At 42.0% G+C, this 14,823-nt stretch overlaps 1 protein-coding gene across 3 annotated transcripts in view; it reads right to left on the bottom strand.

Annotated features, from left to right (window-relative positions):
- The window catches only part of LOC102300574 (WD repeat-containing protein 7), a 104,751-nt gene that overhangs the window by 85,293 nt on the left and 4,635 nt on the right, over positions 1 to 14,823 (bottom strand). For 2 of the 3 annotated variants that reach the window (XM_005944381.2, XM_005944384.2), the window contains exons 5-15: positions 14,325 to 14,499; positions 14,123 to 14,199; positions 13,456 to 13,575; positions 11,846 to 11,991; positions 11,652 to 11,754; positions 7,004 to 7,151; positions 6,483 to 6,598; positions 6,109 to 6,241; positions 5,749 to 5,969; positions 4,763 to 4,958; positions 1,080 to 1,294 (exon numbers count right to left, since the gene is read on the bottom strand). In XM_005944381.2, the coding sequence (XP_005944443.1) occupies positions 1,080 to 1,294; positions 4,763 to 4,958; positions 5,749 to 5,969; positions 6,109 to 6,241; positions 6,483 to 6,598; positions 7,004 to 7,151; positions 11,652 to 11,754; positions 11,846 to 11,991; positions 13,456 to 13,575; positions 14,123 to 14,199; positions 14,325 to 14,499 (1,650 nt within the window). The remainder of the gene's footprint in view (positions 1 to 1,079; positions 1,295 to 4,762; positions 4,959 to 5,748; positions 5,970 to 6,108; positions 6,242 to 6,482; positions 6,599 to 7,003; positions 7,152 to 11,651; positions 11,755 to 11,845; positions 11,992 to 13,455; positions 13,576 to 14,122; positions 14,200 to 14,324; positions 14,500 to 14,823) is intronic. The other variant, XM_005944383.2, reaches the window with a different exon arrangement.

Genomic DNA, 14,823 nt, shown 5'->3' with positions numbered 1-14,823 from the left:
TGTGTGTGTGTGTGTGTGTGTGTGTGTGTGTGTGTGTGTGTGTGTGTGGTGAATGATGCAAAGAGAAAATCATTATATGAGGAACATAAAGAGACATCTGAACTTCGTAGAAATGAAAAAAATTAACATTTGACAAACCTCAGCTTCAGTCTAAGAAGGTTTAGAAAACAAATCTTTGTTTTGAGCAAAAACTAAATAAATAAAAGTAGAATCAGGATTTACCACAAAGTGTTGAAAAGATTCCCAATCTGAATCAGATTGCTGAAAGTGACGTCAATGCGGAACCTCTATTATTTTAATGACCACCAGGGGGCGACTCCTTCGACTTCTATGGTCTTCTGTGACCTCTATGAACTTAACGGGCTCAGTCAGTAGTTTCAGGTCATTAACAGAACATCAAGTCATTTTGGTGGATATCAGGCTTGTCTGCTGTCCCCTGTTTCTAAGGCGCTGCAACAGTTTATATTTATATCTGCAGTTGTACTTGCAGGTGCTTTCAAAATATACTCACTACTCTTTATACTGTTGTATATGGGTTTTTGAGGACTCTCTTTAAAAAGAGATGCTAATCTCAATGACTTAAAGTAAACAGATTTCACAATAAATGTATAACGAAAACTATAATGAGGACCAAAGACGTGTACCTGCAAACGTGTGATCTGTTGCTCAGTGATCTGTCTTAAAAAGCAGCTTAAAACTTGTCATTTTAACAATATTTGTTTTGACATTTTTGCTGTATTGTCAAAATACAATTTTGCTTGCTTACCCCTTTACTGATCTAACATATTGAAATATCTAGCATGTTAATTCAGCTAACAAATACAATCTAGACCATTATTCCCCACAGGTGGCTGAGAGTCAGGGTCTTTCCTTTGAATTTAATAAATACCAACAACCTCACAGTGTGCAGAAAAAACAAGCGTTGCCTGCATTTGGATTGCTCAGGATCTGATGGTAAACAAATATTCCTGTATACATGCTACAGGTCAACCGTTATATGCACATTTCTTTGTTTTGTGCCTTTTTCTGTTTAACTTATTTCTTCCAGTGTGTTTGTGACTTTTAGTGGTCGTCCTCACCTTGTCAGCATTGTCTGCAGCCAGCAGGTTGGTGGCAAGCGTCTGCAGTTTGTGTTGAGCCATGTTCTTCAGTGCGGCCAGGCTGCGGCGGGTCATCGCCTGTTTCAGGTTCACCGCCGAGTGGCTCAGAGCATCCACAGTAGCTGGAGCCAGCTCATCACAGGCATTCAGGATCTCTACTGCAGTTATTCCCATCACACAGCGGTCCAACGCTCCTGGAACCAAACCAGTAAACAAATCTGCCTCAGCCTCAGAAGACACAAGCTACACACAAACCAACAGTCTGATATTTTTTCATATTTTCTGTAGTCATATTTTCACCCCCTGGTCCACCTGCAGGTGTACACCTGTGCACAGTAAACCTGAAATATATAGATTCACTGCTAACTTCTAATACATAAGTGCCTTGTTTTTTCTCATTGTGCCCATTCATTTCTCAATTAGACCAGCTAAAGATTTTGCATGGAAAGAAACTGCTAATTGGATGGTTTAAATTCCTTGTAGCTGCAGGTGTTTAGCACTCACTGTTTTAGTTGACTGATGGTACTCTATTAAATCCATCCATCCATTCTCTGCCGCTTATCCTTGTCAGGGTCACAGGGGGGCTGGAACCCATCCCAGCTGTCTAGGGCGAGAGGCAGGGTACGCCTATGGGCAATTTGGAGTTACCAATTAACCTATCCCCACTAACTGCATGTCTTTGAACTGTGGGAGGAAGCTGGAGTACCTGGAGAGAACCCACACAAACACGAGGAGAACATGCAAACTCCACACAGAAGGACCCCGACCTGACAGTGGACCTTCTTGCTGTGAAGCAACAGTGCTAACCACCGTGCTGCCCCTCTATTAAATCCATAGGGTAGATATAGATAGCTCTATACCTCAACCTTTCAAGTGCAGTACAGTCCTCAAAGGTTATTAGGTTAATTTGGTAGTAACACTCAGTTTAAACAACACAAGGATAATACAAAGCAATAAAAATGAAACACTGCAATCGTATGCAGTTTGAAAAAGAAAATTCTTGCAGTGTATTACAAGCCCTTTTTTTTAAAACCAATTTTACATTTAACTAAATTTCGAATTTTAAAATGACAAACAGTCATAGTAGATCCATAAGTAAACAAAGGAGTTGTGTTTTAAGCAGACAGAAATAAAATAAAACTTTTACATGTAAAACAGTAAGTAAACCTAAAATATCTCAAGAGACATTTCAAGAGAAAAACATTCAATAGAAAGAGCCAGAGTTTTGTAAAACAATTTTCATCCTGCACTGATCTTTTTATCAGTAAATTGGAAACAGTGAAAAATGTCCAGTGTAATTTCCTTCAATACAAGATTGTATTAAAAGTATGTTTAAAAAAAAAATGCCTGTCATCTGTTGACCACCCAATCAATTAATTGAACCACTTGCACTCTAAAAGGTGATTTCATCTGAATAAACAGAAAATACGCTTCACACTGGATAAAACTAAAGCAATCCTGCACAGGTGGGTCTTAAGCTTCTTTTTAAAAAGAGACTTCTGCAAATTGGACCCAGCTACAGCCAACATTTCCCTGAGCTCAGAGACCCAGGAGCTACATATGGATGAAGCAGTTCATTAATACCAAGTAGAAATTTGACCATGAAGAACTCCAATAGTGATCTCTGAAATCTTCAACTCAACCCTAAACTTTAAGGGTTTCCAACACACTTTGTTTGTGGGAAGCTCAATGGTTTTGATTCAACTTTGACAGAACAGTAGGTGTGGTTGTGTTCTCAGGGCCTCAGAACTGCACTGAGCTCTGACCTCGACCCTGTACGGCATCGTCAGGATGAACTGACACATCGATGGTTTTATCTCAGCCTCTCTCTCTCTCTCACTCTCTCTCTTCATTATCATCACACAGACTCGCCTTCTGTTTCCATCAGTCTCCCTCCTCTTGCCCTTGCAAGCTCCTTTTATTTATATCAATCTTCCAATCTCTCTCACACCATCTCAGACTCACAATCATTATCTATAGTCTCTTGAATATGATTCAGGTCACAGACGATCTTCTCCAGTGTAACAATTCTCCACCTTTACAGAAAGAGACGGGCTTTAGAGAGACATCATTAGCTGCAGACAGAGCTGACATCAGTATTGGCTCTGGTATTGAGTGAGAGGAGAAGTGGCACCATTATACCTGAGTGTGTATAGGTGTGTGAGTGATGAAGGCCCATGAGCCATGGCCCCATTACATGTCTAACGCCTGAGTACACACACACCTTCCTTAATTTCACACTTAGATACCCTGCAATTTCCCAGCACTACAGCTCATTCAGGTCACACACACACACACACACACACACACACACACACACGGTCTGTTCCAGTACCCAGTCATCATTCAAGTTAATGCTACCTCTATGCTGTGCCACATGGTGCAGACTGCACAGGAGCTAGCAGGTACAGAGGAAGATGTTCACTTCGTTTCTTCATGTCAGGATGATAAGATGGATATTGTTAAGCACAGAGCTTAAATTAGGTTAACTGGGAAAACAAAAAAAACAAAGGATGTAGCTGCCATGTTGACTTTTTGGAGCTATTGTTGGACGAGAGCCAAGTTATTGTTCAGCCAACACAAGCAAACCTGTTCATCGGGCACAAATACGAGTTTTGGGGGATTATTAGGTGGCTGTAGTTCAGGAGGCTGACCAGCTATCTACTAATCAGAAGGTTAGGGGCGATCGTGGCTCAAAGAGTTGGCAGTTCGTCTTGTAACTGGAAGGTTGCCGGTTCGAGCCCCGGCTCGGACAGTCTCAGTCGTTGTGTCCTTGGGCAAGACGCTTCACCTACCGCCTACTGGTGTTGGCCAGAGGGGCCGATGGCGCGATATGGCAGCCTCCCTTCTGTCAGTCTGCCCCAGGGCAGCTGTGGCTACAACCATAGCTGCCTCCACCAGTGAGTGAATGAATGAATAGTGGAATTGTAAAGCGCTATATAAATGCAATCCATTATTATTATAATGTTGGCTGTGTTTGACTCTTTAGTCTGCATGGTAAGTAAAACTTTATTTATATAGCACCTTTCAAGATAAAAATCACAAAGTGCTTCACAGAAGCTAAAACCTAAAAATAAAAATCAACTAAAAGCAAGTTTAAAAAGATGGGTTTTTAGCTGTTTTTTTAAACGTGACCACTGAGTCCACAGATCTCAGGCTCAAAGGGAGAGAGTTCCACAATCTGGGGGCCACAGTTCCAAAAGCTTTGTCGCCTTTTGTTTTCAGCCTCATGTGCTGGACAGCAAGCAAGCCCTGGTCACATGACCTCAGGGACCTGCTGGGAATGTATGGTAAAGTATCCCTATCCAATATACTGAGCTCCAAGCTGCTATCTGACATGTTTATTGGAATATGGATGTGAATCTTAGGAAAAGTGCTTGTATTAATTATTTGATCAGTGTATGAGGACTAACTCTTTTGAAGCCAGTGTCTAGTGGTCATTGGGGGAACTGCAGAGAGCACGCCCACCCCCCTTAATGCATGCTTAGCATTAAGATTAGAAGTAGGAGGAAACTGCAAGCCTTGGTAGCAGCTCGCAAAGGTTTTCCTTTGAGCTAACAAACAGGCTAATATAGAATATTATGATCGGTATCTTAACAGTCATAAGGTTTCCATGTTCTAGTACAGTGAAAACACCTCCTTCCTGGTCCTCTGGTTCTTACCTGTGTCCATCTGCCAGACGTACACAGAGCCGTCAGAGCAGCCCACCACCAGGTAGTCGTCTGCCGGGCGCCACTTGATGACTTGGATGGGGAAAAGGTGCCGTGACGCGAGCATGATGCACTTCCTCTCCCGGAGACTGAGCAGGCCGACAGAGTGGTCGCTGGCCACCGAGCAGACGCAGTGCTGCACCCGAGTCTGCAGAGGAAACACAGCAGGAAGGTGAGGCATAGAATCTGAAGAAGTGCTTGCAGGTCACCGAGAGGTTAGCAGACAATAAGTCAGAGTAGAAACTCAATACGGCCTCTGAATCGTTTAACATTATTTTATTTTCAAGGATTTCGAAGCATTTAAAACCACTCAAGATGTCAGATTTGATTCAATTTAAATGGAATGACCCTTTTTAGTCATTAGTGACTGCACTGCTGCAAAGGTCTTCTGATCTCTGGAGTCAGATATCACTGGTTAAAAAAAAAGATATCTGCTCTCTATGACATCAAGTAGAGCCAAGAGTAGAAACAAACTATGTGAAACTGATTAGAGCATCCTGAAGCCTGAGCGTCCGCCTCACAGTTTACTTTAATATGAAGAACCAAATTGGAACAGGACATATGTGACAAGAAATGAGCAACAGTTACAATAGATACCCTTTACTATTAAAAGAATGAGAAGAAGCCCATCTGATGTCTTCATTAAAGCTTGTGTGTGTAACAGCTCAGCCATTGTACTCAACAGCATTACTGTGATTTCCATGGCAGCAAAACATCTCTAACCATTTATTTTAATGTCATGTAAACAATACGAAGTCCTCTCTGTGTAGTTTCAGGTGGGCTTCTGAAACCACAACAGCACAAAGGTCTCAACTTATTTCCACAGTAACGATGACAACTGTAACCTCGTAACATTTAAATCTAATGTCAAACAGTGTTGCAGAGACGGCAGAACAAAGCCTGAAAGCAGACATAGACCCGTGCGGTGGCGGTCTTACGCTGCAGTTTTCTGGCGGAACGATGAGCTGCGTGATCTCCCCTCCGTGGACACAGAAGATGTGCTTCATCTCCCCGGTGAAAATGTCCCAGACAATGACGGAGAAGTCCACTCCCCCAGACACCAGCGAGCGTTGGTCGTAGCGCGGCGAGACCTGGTATGGGTACAGGACGCAGGTCACCTTGTTGCGGTGGCCTCGTAGGGTGCGGTGAGGCGGCCAGCCTGCAGAACAGACCGACACAAAGGTCAAAGGTTTTTAAAGTCAACTAAAACTAGAAATAGGCATGAAAATGAATCTTAACTGATGTAAAAGGAGTCAAATTGAAACAAAACTTCCCTGGATTTGTTTTGTTTGTCTCACCTCTCCTGAGCATGTGCTCGCCCTGCAGCAGCTGGACGATGGCCGTCTGAGTGGCGGGAACAAGGATGATGCTGCCGTCTTCTCTCCCGCACACCAGGCGCCCCTGAGAGGGGATGTAGACGCTGGCCGTCACCTGAGGTGAAGCACACACACTCTCTTAGAGTTTCCCCACTGTGTAAACCCTATCGCACACGTGCTCACAAAAGAGGTTATTTTGGGGTCGTGTTGATGGACACAATAAAAGGACGTTCCCCACACACCCACACCCACACACGTTTGTTTTCATTTTTGAAAGTTTTCAACTCTGTGAGAATATTTTGAATCTTTAAAACAACTTCTTTTATAATTTAATGAGAAGTTTTCTGTGTTCAGACCTTAATGGGTTCGTCTTTGCCTGGCAGGACGCTGAGCTGGTCAATGATCCCCGAGGACACTGGGGTCAGCTTATCAAATGCCTCCTGCAGGCTGATGGTGAATGACACCTGCAGCTCTGCAGTGATACAAACAGACAAAGGACTCGTTTAGAGATCAGCCTTCTGAAAGACTTGAGGATGAAGAATAAGCTCTCCAGAAAGTTGAACAATGCAATCAGGCATCTTGTAAAGGGGACCTATGCTGCTTTTCTTTTTTCTCTTCCACATTTTTCTTAAGAAAAGAAACTCTATGAATCAAGTTTTTCTGTTTGTTTGTATTTTTGGACCAACAGACTAAAAACAACCTCCGTTAGTACCAACTCGTTAACAATGGGCTGCTTTAAAGCTTAAAAAAAAAAAAAAAAAAAAAAAAAAAGAGATCATCGTAAAGTCATGCTGAGGTTTGAAGTTCAAGAAAAACAGCAACGTTTTATGAAAAGACTTTTACCGGAGAAACCTCACCATCTTCCCCCCTTCCTTACCTGTGGAGGTGGACTGTGGCTGCAGAGGCGAGGTGTCCGGGATGCTCCACAGGGTCATTCTGCCCGCCGAGTCACCCTGGATCAGCAGCTTATGGAAGGGCTCCCTGCGGCTGAAGAAGAAGCGGGTCACAGGAGGGCAGATGAGGAGCTGGAGGAAGGCAGGAAAAAATACATGTCAACACCAACAAGATGTGATGCCTCAAAGCTCCCCGGTGACAGCTGGAAAACATCTTTAAAGGCTCTCCAATTGGCCAGAACACTTCCACCAATACTGGAATATGCTGAATTTGTAAGCTGAGCTTAAATTTAAGAGCCAAGTGAAGCTGAAATGGTTGGTTTTGCTCTCAGGTTGTCTTCAAACAACAACAACAACACACAGCAAACTGCAGAAAAGCAGAACCACACATCTCTGATCTACAAGCGCTCCAACCACAGTTTTTTTGTTTTGTTTTTTATTTTCTAACTCTGGGATGAAATAAGCCGAACTCATGGATGGCTGTCTCAGCGCCATCTCTTGGTTATATGAGAGCCTGATACAAGGCTCTGAAGTAAAAATTTGTAGAGCAGAGTAAAAGATGACATCAGTTTGGTTGAGTATCACCAAAAATCTGAGCAGATTCTGTTCCTTGGCTCAATAATTCTGGACATCAGGATAAAACTGACCTCTCCGGGAGAGAATAAACGCAACTAGAGTCACACTTTAGCATTTCATACTATTTTAAAAAAAAATAAATCCAAAGGTTACTGAAAATGGTGGAGATGGGAGGAGGGCAGCAGAGCTTTTACTGCCTAAAAAACACAAGCAATCCACCGCTAACCAAAACTGGGCTGACTTACATCTATTATCAATACATGAAGTAATAAAGAGTGAAAACTAATTAATGTGACGAGCAGTGCGAGAACAATTCTCAGAGTGCAGTTTGGGGTGCTGGCAGGCGTGTAGGGGGGTTGCGATGATGAAAGCCGGTGAACCTGCGGGCGTAGCGTCACTGCGTAATGGCTGAGGGGGTGAAGAACGATCGGTTAGTTCAGCTCATCTGAGCGCTGTGGACGAGCAGTGAGGGTATGCAAAGTGCCACCAAATATCACACAAACACACACAAACCAAACCACATCTTTCACTAAAGATGCAAACAATTAAACAGCAAGGAGAGTTTAAGTTTTCAGCAAAAACCACCAGAGAGGAAGCAAGAAAAACAGAGACGGGACACCCACCCACTGCACCTCATTCATCTGGATAACTAGAAACACAATATTCAGAGTTCTGTGATGTGTAACCTGAATTTATTTTAACCTATTTTAATATTTAATGCAAAAAGAAAAAGTGAGCAAAACTGTACAGAATTAATGCCACTACTAAAAAAATAAATTTGTAAATTCTAAAGTTATGAGTTACTCTTCTCTTAGTTAGTAAAACTGAACACTTCCTGTACATATTTCAAATTAAAGGCCAACCAGGAAAGAGAATTTTAGACCAAGGATGATGGGAAAAAAAAAAAAAAAGCTTTGGAAATTTGGCCATGAAAATCAAAAATCTGATTTTAGTTTAGAAAATCTCTCGTTCTAGATCAACTTCATTCTTTCAGAATGACACTTTTCATTGTGGCTGACCTGACAAATGTCACCTGAGCAACACAATATTATTTACAGTAAATAACTTATTATTACATCACATTAAATATTATATCACACCAGATGAATATAAAATTACATTTTATATTTGGATTATTTATTTAGCTGGTGGTGATCATAGGAAGTCAGCCCTAGCACTGGAGCTCACGCTGGCTTTGGTTATGTTTGCGAGTTCTGTGCACCATATTACAATTATGTGTCACATTTTTTAAAAAGCATTATTGTAAAAGTACCAAAAAATTGGTATTCACTTCAATGAAATGTTTCGCATTTGATGTGGACCATGGCCATCTTTTCCATTATGCCAAGATAATAACCACCTTTTTGCTGTGTTATCGAAAATGTAGACATATAAAAGAAAACAAAGACATTTGTCAAATAAAGGACATTGGTAATTATAGCAACCACTCTGTAGCTTCCCTAACAGGGGAAAAAAGCTGTTCCCATCAAAGCTAAATATCTTTTTTTATTATTTATCAACACCTCACAAATAACGTAGAGTTTTTGGCTATTTGACTGTGGCTGACCCATTGTGCGCCTTTGGTTTGTTATGACCTCCGGGACTCAGCGGGTCATTATTTGCTTAGAAAGCAGCTTGGGGGACTTTGCATGCATCTTCATCAGCATGAAGACAGATGAGGAGGGTGATGGTGCTTTTGGAGGACAAGTTTTGCTTTAGTGGGAGGAGAGCGTGAAACCAGGTGAACCAGAGTGAGTTCAGTCCATCAGTTGGTTAGGCAGGAAGGAAAACAAAGAGCGGAGCAAACAAAAACAGGCAGTTCACTCAAATAGTCATCAACTCAGCAGCTCACTCTCAAAACAACTAATTACCTCTTACAAGCAAAACAGCAGCCGTCAGTGGTTTGTTTTCCTAGCAAACTTACAGATATTACCATATTTCTAGCATTTTCTATTATGATGGCGTTCCTCAAGGACTCATTCTTGGACCACTGCCATTTTATGTACAACCTAAGCCACAGCTTCACTGACATCAGGAATTAGTCTACGCTTTCAAATATATAAAATATAAAATTCAGTATATTCTTCTGATAAACAAAGTCCTGAATGATCAGGTCCCATTACATCTTACAGGCCTCGTATAGACTCACAGTATCCCAACACTCTCAGTCACTCTCAGACTGCAGATTTAAAAGTGTTTCCTAGATTTTCCCCAAGTAAAATGGCACATCAGGATCATCTGGTTTTTTTGGAAACATCTGCCCACCACGCACCACATCACTATGTCAACAAGCCAAACTTCACTAACCAATCAAAAGCATTTGTCTTAGTGGTGCCTAAGTGTTTGCTTTCTTTTAAGAACCGAAGGCACATTTGAACCCGGAAATGGCTACAGCAATCGGAGATCTGCACCTCCATGATCCTGGAAGAAAAAGCAGTTCTTCCTCTCCACTGTTGCCAAGTGTTTGGTCATAGCAGATGTTCTGATTGTTAAGGTTTTCCCTCTAATAGTGTTGGGTCTTTACCTAGTGTTTAAAGGACTTTTGCACCCCCTGATGACATGGGATGGTGTGTTTTTACGGCTGAAAAGTGTGAGCTGAAGAATGTGAGCCACTGAGCTGACATCAACACTTTCACTGCTGTTCTCACAGTTCGCTCTTCTCACCTGGTTGTCACTTTCTGGATGAGCTGCAAAGTCCCAAAGTCAGTTTGTAAATGCTCCAAGCATTTCAAAATAATATATTTTTGACCCCACCTGGACCCTAAGAATAATTTATATCACAAATTAGCTCGAAAGAAAGATTAATCGAGCATTTTTCAGCTCTGGCTTCTCCAAAGTAAGGAATACAATTCTAAAAACTCTTATTCTGCCTCTTGTAGCTTTTGCAGCTTAGCCATGACAGTGAAACCTTCTTCTTCCTGCCTTCGCTTTCACCATGTATTTTTCTTGGGCTTACAGGTGCCTCTAGAGGCCGGTGGTGGAATAACGGCTCTGGGATGTAGAGCTCCAAGTCGTACCCGCTGGGAGGGAAGCACTTCACCTCCAAAACCATCTCTTCCTCCTCACCTCCCTCTCCTTCCCTCTGAGAGGAGCGAGGGAGGGAGCATAAGGTAGAAACAGCAAAAGTAACAAAAAAGGCACAGACAACACATTAATACCAACAAGACGACAAATTATAAATACACACATGAAAAAAAACTGAGGAAATTAAACCAGAAAGGAACAGAACACAGAGTCAGGTTCATGCACACGGATCAAGATGAGACCTTTCATTTACATTTCCCGCAGCGGTTTCAAATTAAAAGCTTTAAAGGAATAAAGGGGAAACAGGGATGAGCTACCGCCTGGAACAACAGGTCATGTCTGCAACTGTTGTTGGACCTGATGTCTGCTGGCTTTTTTGTAATCTTGAATACACGACCAGGTGTACTAATCCAGGTGCATGAAGTGAACCTCACATAGAATAAATCATATAGACAAGACAAAGCAGCCTGAAGACTTCAAGAACCACATTTATCAATATTATTGCAGAGTAGACAGCTAGTACCACGTTAGGTTGGCTTTACATAGCTAAAAGCAGGACAGGCCTGCTGGTTTGCTGCACAATAAGGTTACAGGTTTGCAGACTTACCGACTACTGAAAGTTAATGTGAATAACTGGAGTTCATAACTTTTAGTTGTGAAAATACATTTCCTGATGGAGGCTCAATGCTGAAATACAGTATAAAGTTTTTAGCTTAAACATGTCTTAATAATAATAATAATAATAATAATAATAATAATAATAATAATGTTGTTTTACCTGTGTTATTCTCAAACTGTGTTTAGGATCTCATTCACTCACTTCTCAAAGTTTTTTAAACTAATCAAATGACGCCCCCGTCAAGTCTATTCTATTTATAGCCTATAAACCATTTAAAGAACAGAGGCTGCCTTATAAGCATCGGTATCAGTAGCTATATCTGCAACACTAGCCCTGTATTTACTTGGTATCAAATCGTTAAATCTCCCGTCTTCCTCCCTGCGCATGCAATCTGAGGCGGATGGAGGACTCACCTGTTTGTCTGAGCGGTCAGCGATGCTGTACACCAGCGGAGGGATTGAACCTTCTTTGGTTTTCCCAACATCACTGCGGAAATGCTCACTAGCAGGCAGGCAGCTAAGAAACACAAAGACATGTTTAGGTTAAATTGTCATGACGATGAACCTGTCTTTTTCCTGCAGTGATGACAGATGAGCGGCAGGCTTACCTGGCTGGCAGCTTGTAGATGTAGCTGCAACCATCCTCGGTCCAGATGATGACTTTGTCCGCGGCGATGAACTCACCTCCCGTCCAGGACTGGTCATTGTCGTTGGACACCGAGCAGAGCAGGGAGTAATCGCCCGCATCAAACACCTGAAACAGACAAAAATTCATTAACATAACCATCTGTCCAGGCCAAGACTTCAGACTGCTGTGTGATGATATTGTAGAGAACCATCAGCACTCCTCTGTGGTAGCAGGGCTGGAAAATCGTCAAAATCCTCAGTGTATGTTTAGCTCAGTGGATGAGCAGTTTTTAATACTCTGAACACACAAGCCTTAATCAGGGTGTTAATTTCACACATTTCAAACAGAGAAACACCAGTCAAAGTCTCATAAGTGTAACGTGTGACTCAAATACAGTGGTCCCTCGCTATAACGCGGTTCACCTTTCGCGGCCTCGCTGTTTCGCGGATTTTTTGTGTGCAAAGCTTATGGTTGTTTCTTTGTTTTTGTTAACAGCGCATTGTGTGCTGTGTCCGGATCGGCTGTAGACCATAGTCAATCAATCTCCTCCATGCCGTGTCTCCTGTCCAGTACAGAATGTGTTCAGCTTGTCGAATTTACATAAATCTGCAATCGCTAGCAGTGTGAGTGAAGTGCTGTACTGCATGTTTGTAAGTTTTCTCCCCAACAAACACAACAATGTCGACAAAATGTTGCTAACCATCGCACAAAAAGTTGGAATTCTGGACATGCTAAAGGAAGGTAGAAGTTACCGTGTTTTTTGGATTATAAGGCGCATTAAGCGAAACAAAACAGCAAAGTAAGTCAAGCTTTAATCAACTCATTCTTCTTGTTTCCTCTATAATACATGACTTATTTTTCTACGAAGGTTTGAACTTTGAGAGTGTTTAAACAGGAGAGAAAAGTGTGAAAATGTTCATGTCTGTCTGAGAAAAGTGTATAAAGTGTGTAGTGAGGGGTTCTACAGCCTTAAAACGTCTATAATAATTGTAATAAAGCTGGATACTTTCACCTATCGCGGGTTACTTTTAGAATGTAACACCTGAGATAAATGAGGGACCACAGTACAGAGTTTTTCCTGGTTTCTTTTGGATGCACTTCCAGAAGAATAAAAGAGGTTTACCAGCAGATTATAATCAAGTATGACAACATTTTATACATTTCCTAAATCACCACCTTAATACATGCACAGTTGACACAAAGTTTGGGTTAAATCGTTGGCTTTAGTAGGGTATGACTTAAAAAGCTGCACATATAAAACTCATTTCTCTGTACAACAGGTACACTGCACTGCTCCAACAGCAGGTGGAGCAAACCATAATGATTTACCCAGTAAGAAGTAAACCATCTTCATAGTATAGAAAACCCAAGGGTAACCCTCGAGTTACCTCCTACATAGTACAGGCTTCATGTGATTGGCTAAAATGGTATTACATGATAACCTTTCTTTCACTCTACCAACTTTGTTCAATCTATTTTGATCAGTTTAAAATAGTTAACCAGACACAGGAGCATTTCATCACGCTCAATCACCACTGTGACCATCATGCCAGCAAAAACAACCCCCGAGTGGTTCGTGCAGGTTCTTACCCTCCAGTATTTGGAGCACACGACCAGCAGGCTGCTCTGAGTGAAGGTGCAGAAGGAGATGCTCTGGCAGCCCTGACAGTAGATCGGTTTGGACTCCTCTTCAAACACAGGGTCCAAGTCCTGAAAAAACAGAAAAAGAAATTACAAGTTAGATCCTGAGCAGAGCCATGCATCAATGCTGGAGACACAGAAAAGAAGTATTTTTTTCCTTGATTTTTAAACAACCTCCTGGGCTGAAGTGCCAAAAGTTATAGTTCCTCTAACGTCCACTTGAGGCTGGCTCCAAAAGTGAGCGACTCTCCACAGACTCTCACGTTTAAATGTCCAACTTTATATCAGAAATAAACATGTTTAGACTATTGACACTCCTCCATCAGATTATAATACTTTAAAATTATCGCTGCGACAGGTATGCTGAAACAGACTCTAGTAAACTTGTTAGGCCTGACCTCCACTAAATGCTGGTACCTTTTTAAAACTGTCCAGGAACCAATGGGTGACATCAAGCTGGCCACATCTATCTTTTATATACAGTCTATGATATTCTAATCTAAGTAGGACTGGGGAGGTCTGTGTTTTCTTAGCTTTACTTTATTTACAGCTTCATTTACGATGGTATAACTGAAGCCTGATGCGCGTTTTAATAAACACCTGTATGGAGGTGTACCTGCATTCTGCTGACCTCAGGTGTTATGATCCAGACCTTCAGGATGCCCGTCACTGACACCGCTACAACCGTGTCCTCTGCACAGAGACAGAACATAGCTTATTCACAAGTACAAACATGAAGAAGTCCACAGCGATGATGTTTTGTGCAGGGCAGTCTGCAAGCTAACATTCAAAGCAGTGAACCTGAGGGAAACTCTCACCTTGTGTGCGGTGGGATCGGATGATGCTCATAGAGCTAATCCAGTCAGGAGAGATTTTAGACACCAGCGAGTACAGGACCTCCAGGCTGGTGGCATCCACCACCAAGATTTCTGGGTAGTGGCCATTACAGAGGAGACGCCCCTCCCTCTGAGTGCCGATGGTGAACTGGTAGTACTGAAGAGGAGGCAGAGAAGGAGGGGAGTGAAGATGAAATGATCTGGATTAAAGGTCTTTTCAATCACCTTGTGGTTTAATTTTGGTCTCTACTTTTTCCTGAAGGTAATATTAGGCTTTTGTGTGCTGGTTAAATACTTTTCAGCTTTTTTTTTTTTCCCCACCTGAGCTTTTTTCCCCTTTTTTCAGGGAAAAGTGAAATACACCTTAAAGCTTAGGGAAAGAGCACAACCATTCCCTTTGTATGCTCTCATTATGAAAACCCTACAGTAAACACTAGTTTACACTAGTATTGGGAAGCTCATCTGTAACCGGAAGGTTGCC

Source organism: Haplochromis burtoni, unplaced genomic scaffold, assembly GCF_018398535.1.
Source record: "Haplochromis burtoni strain Fernald_Lab_line unplaced genomic scaffold, NCSU_Asbu1 Contig_382, whole genome shotgun sequence".
Classification (NCBI taxonomy): Eukaryota; Metazoa; Chordata; class Actinopteri; order Cichliformes; family Cichlidae; genus Haplochromis; species Haplochromis burtoni.
Note: the sequence above shows the minus strand (reverse complement) of the source record. Positions and strands in the feature narration are given on the sequence as shown.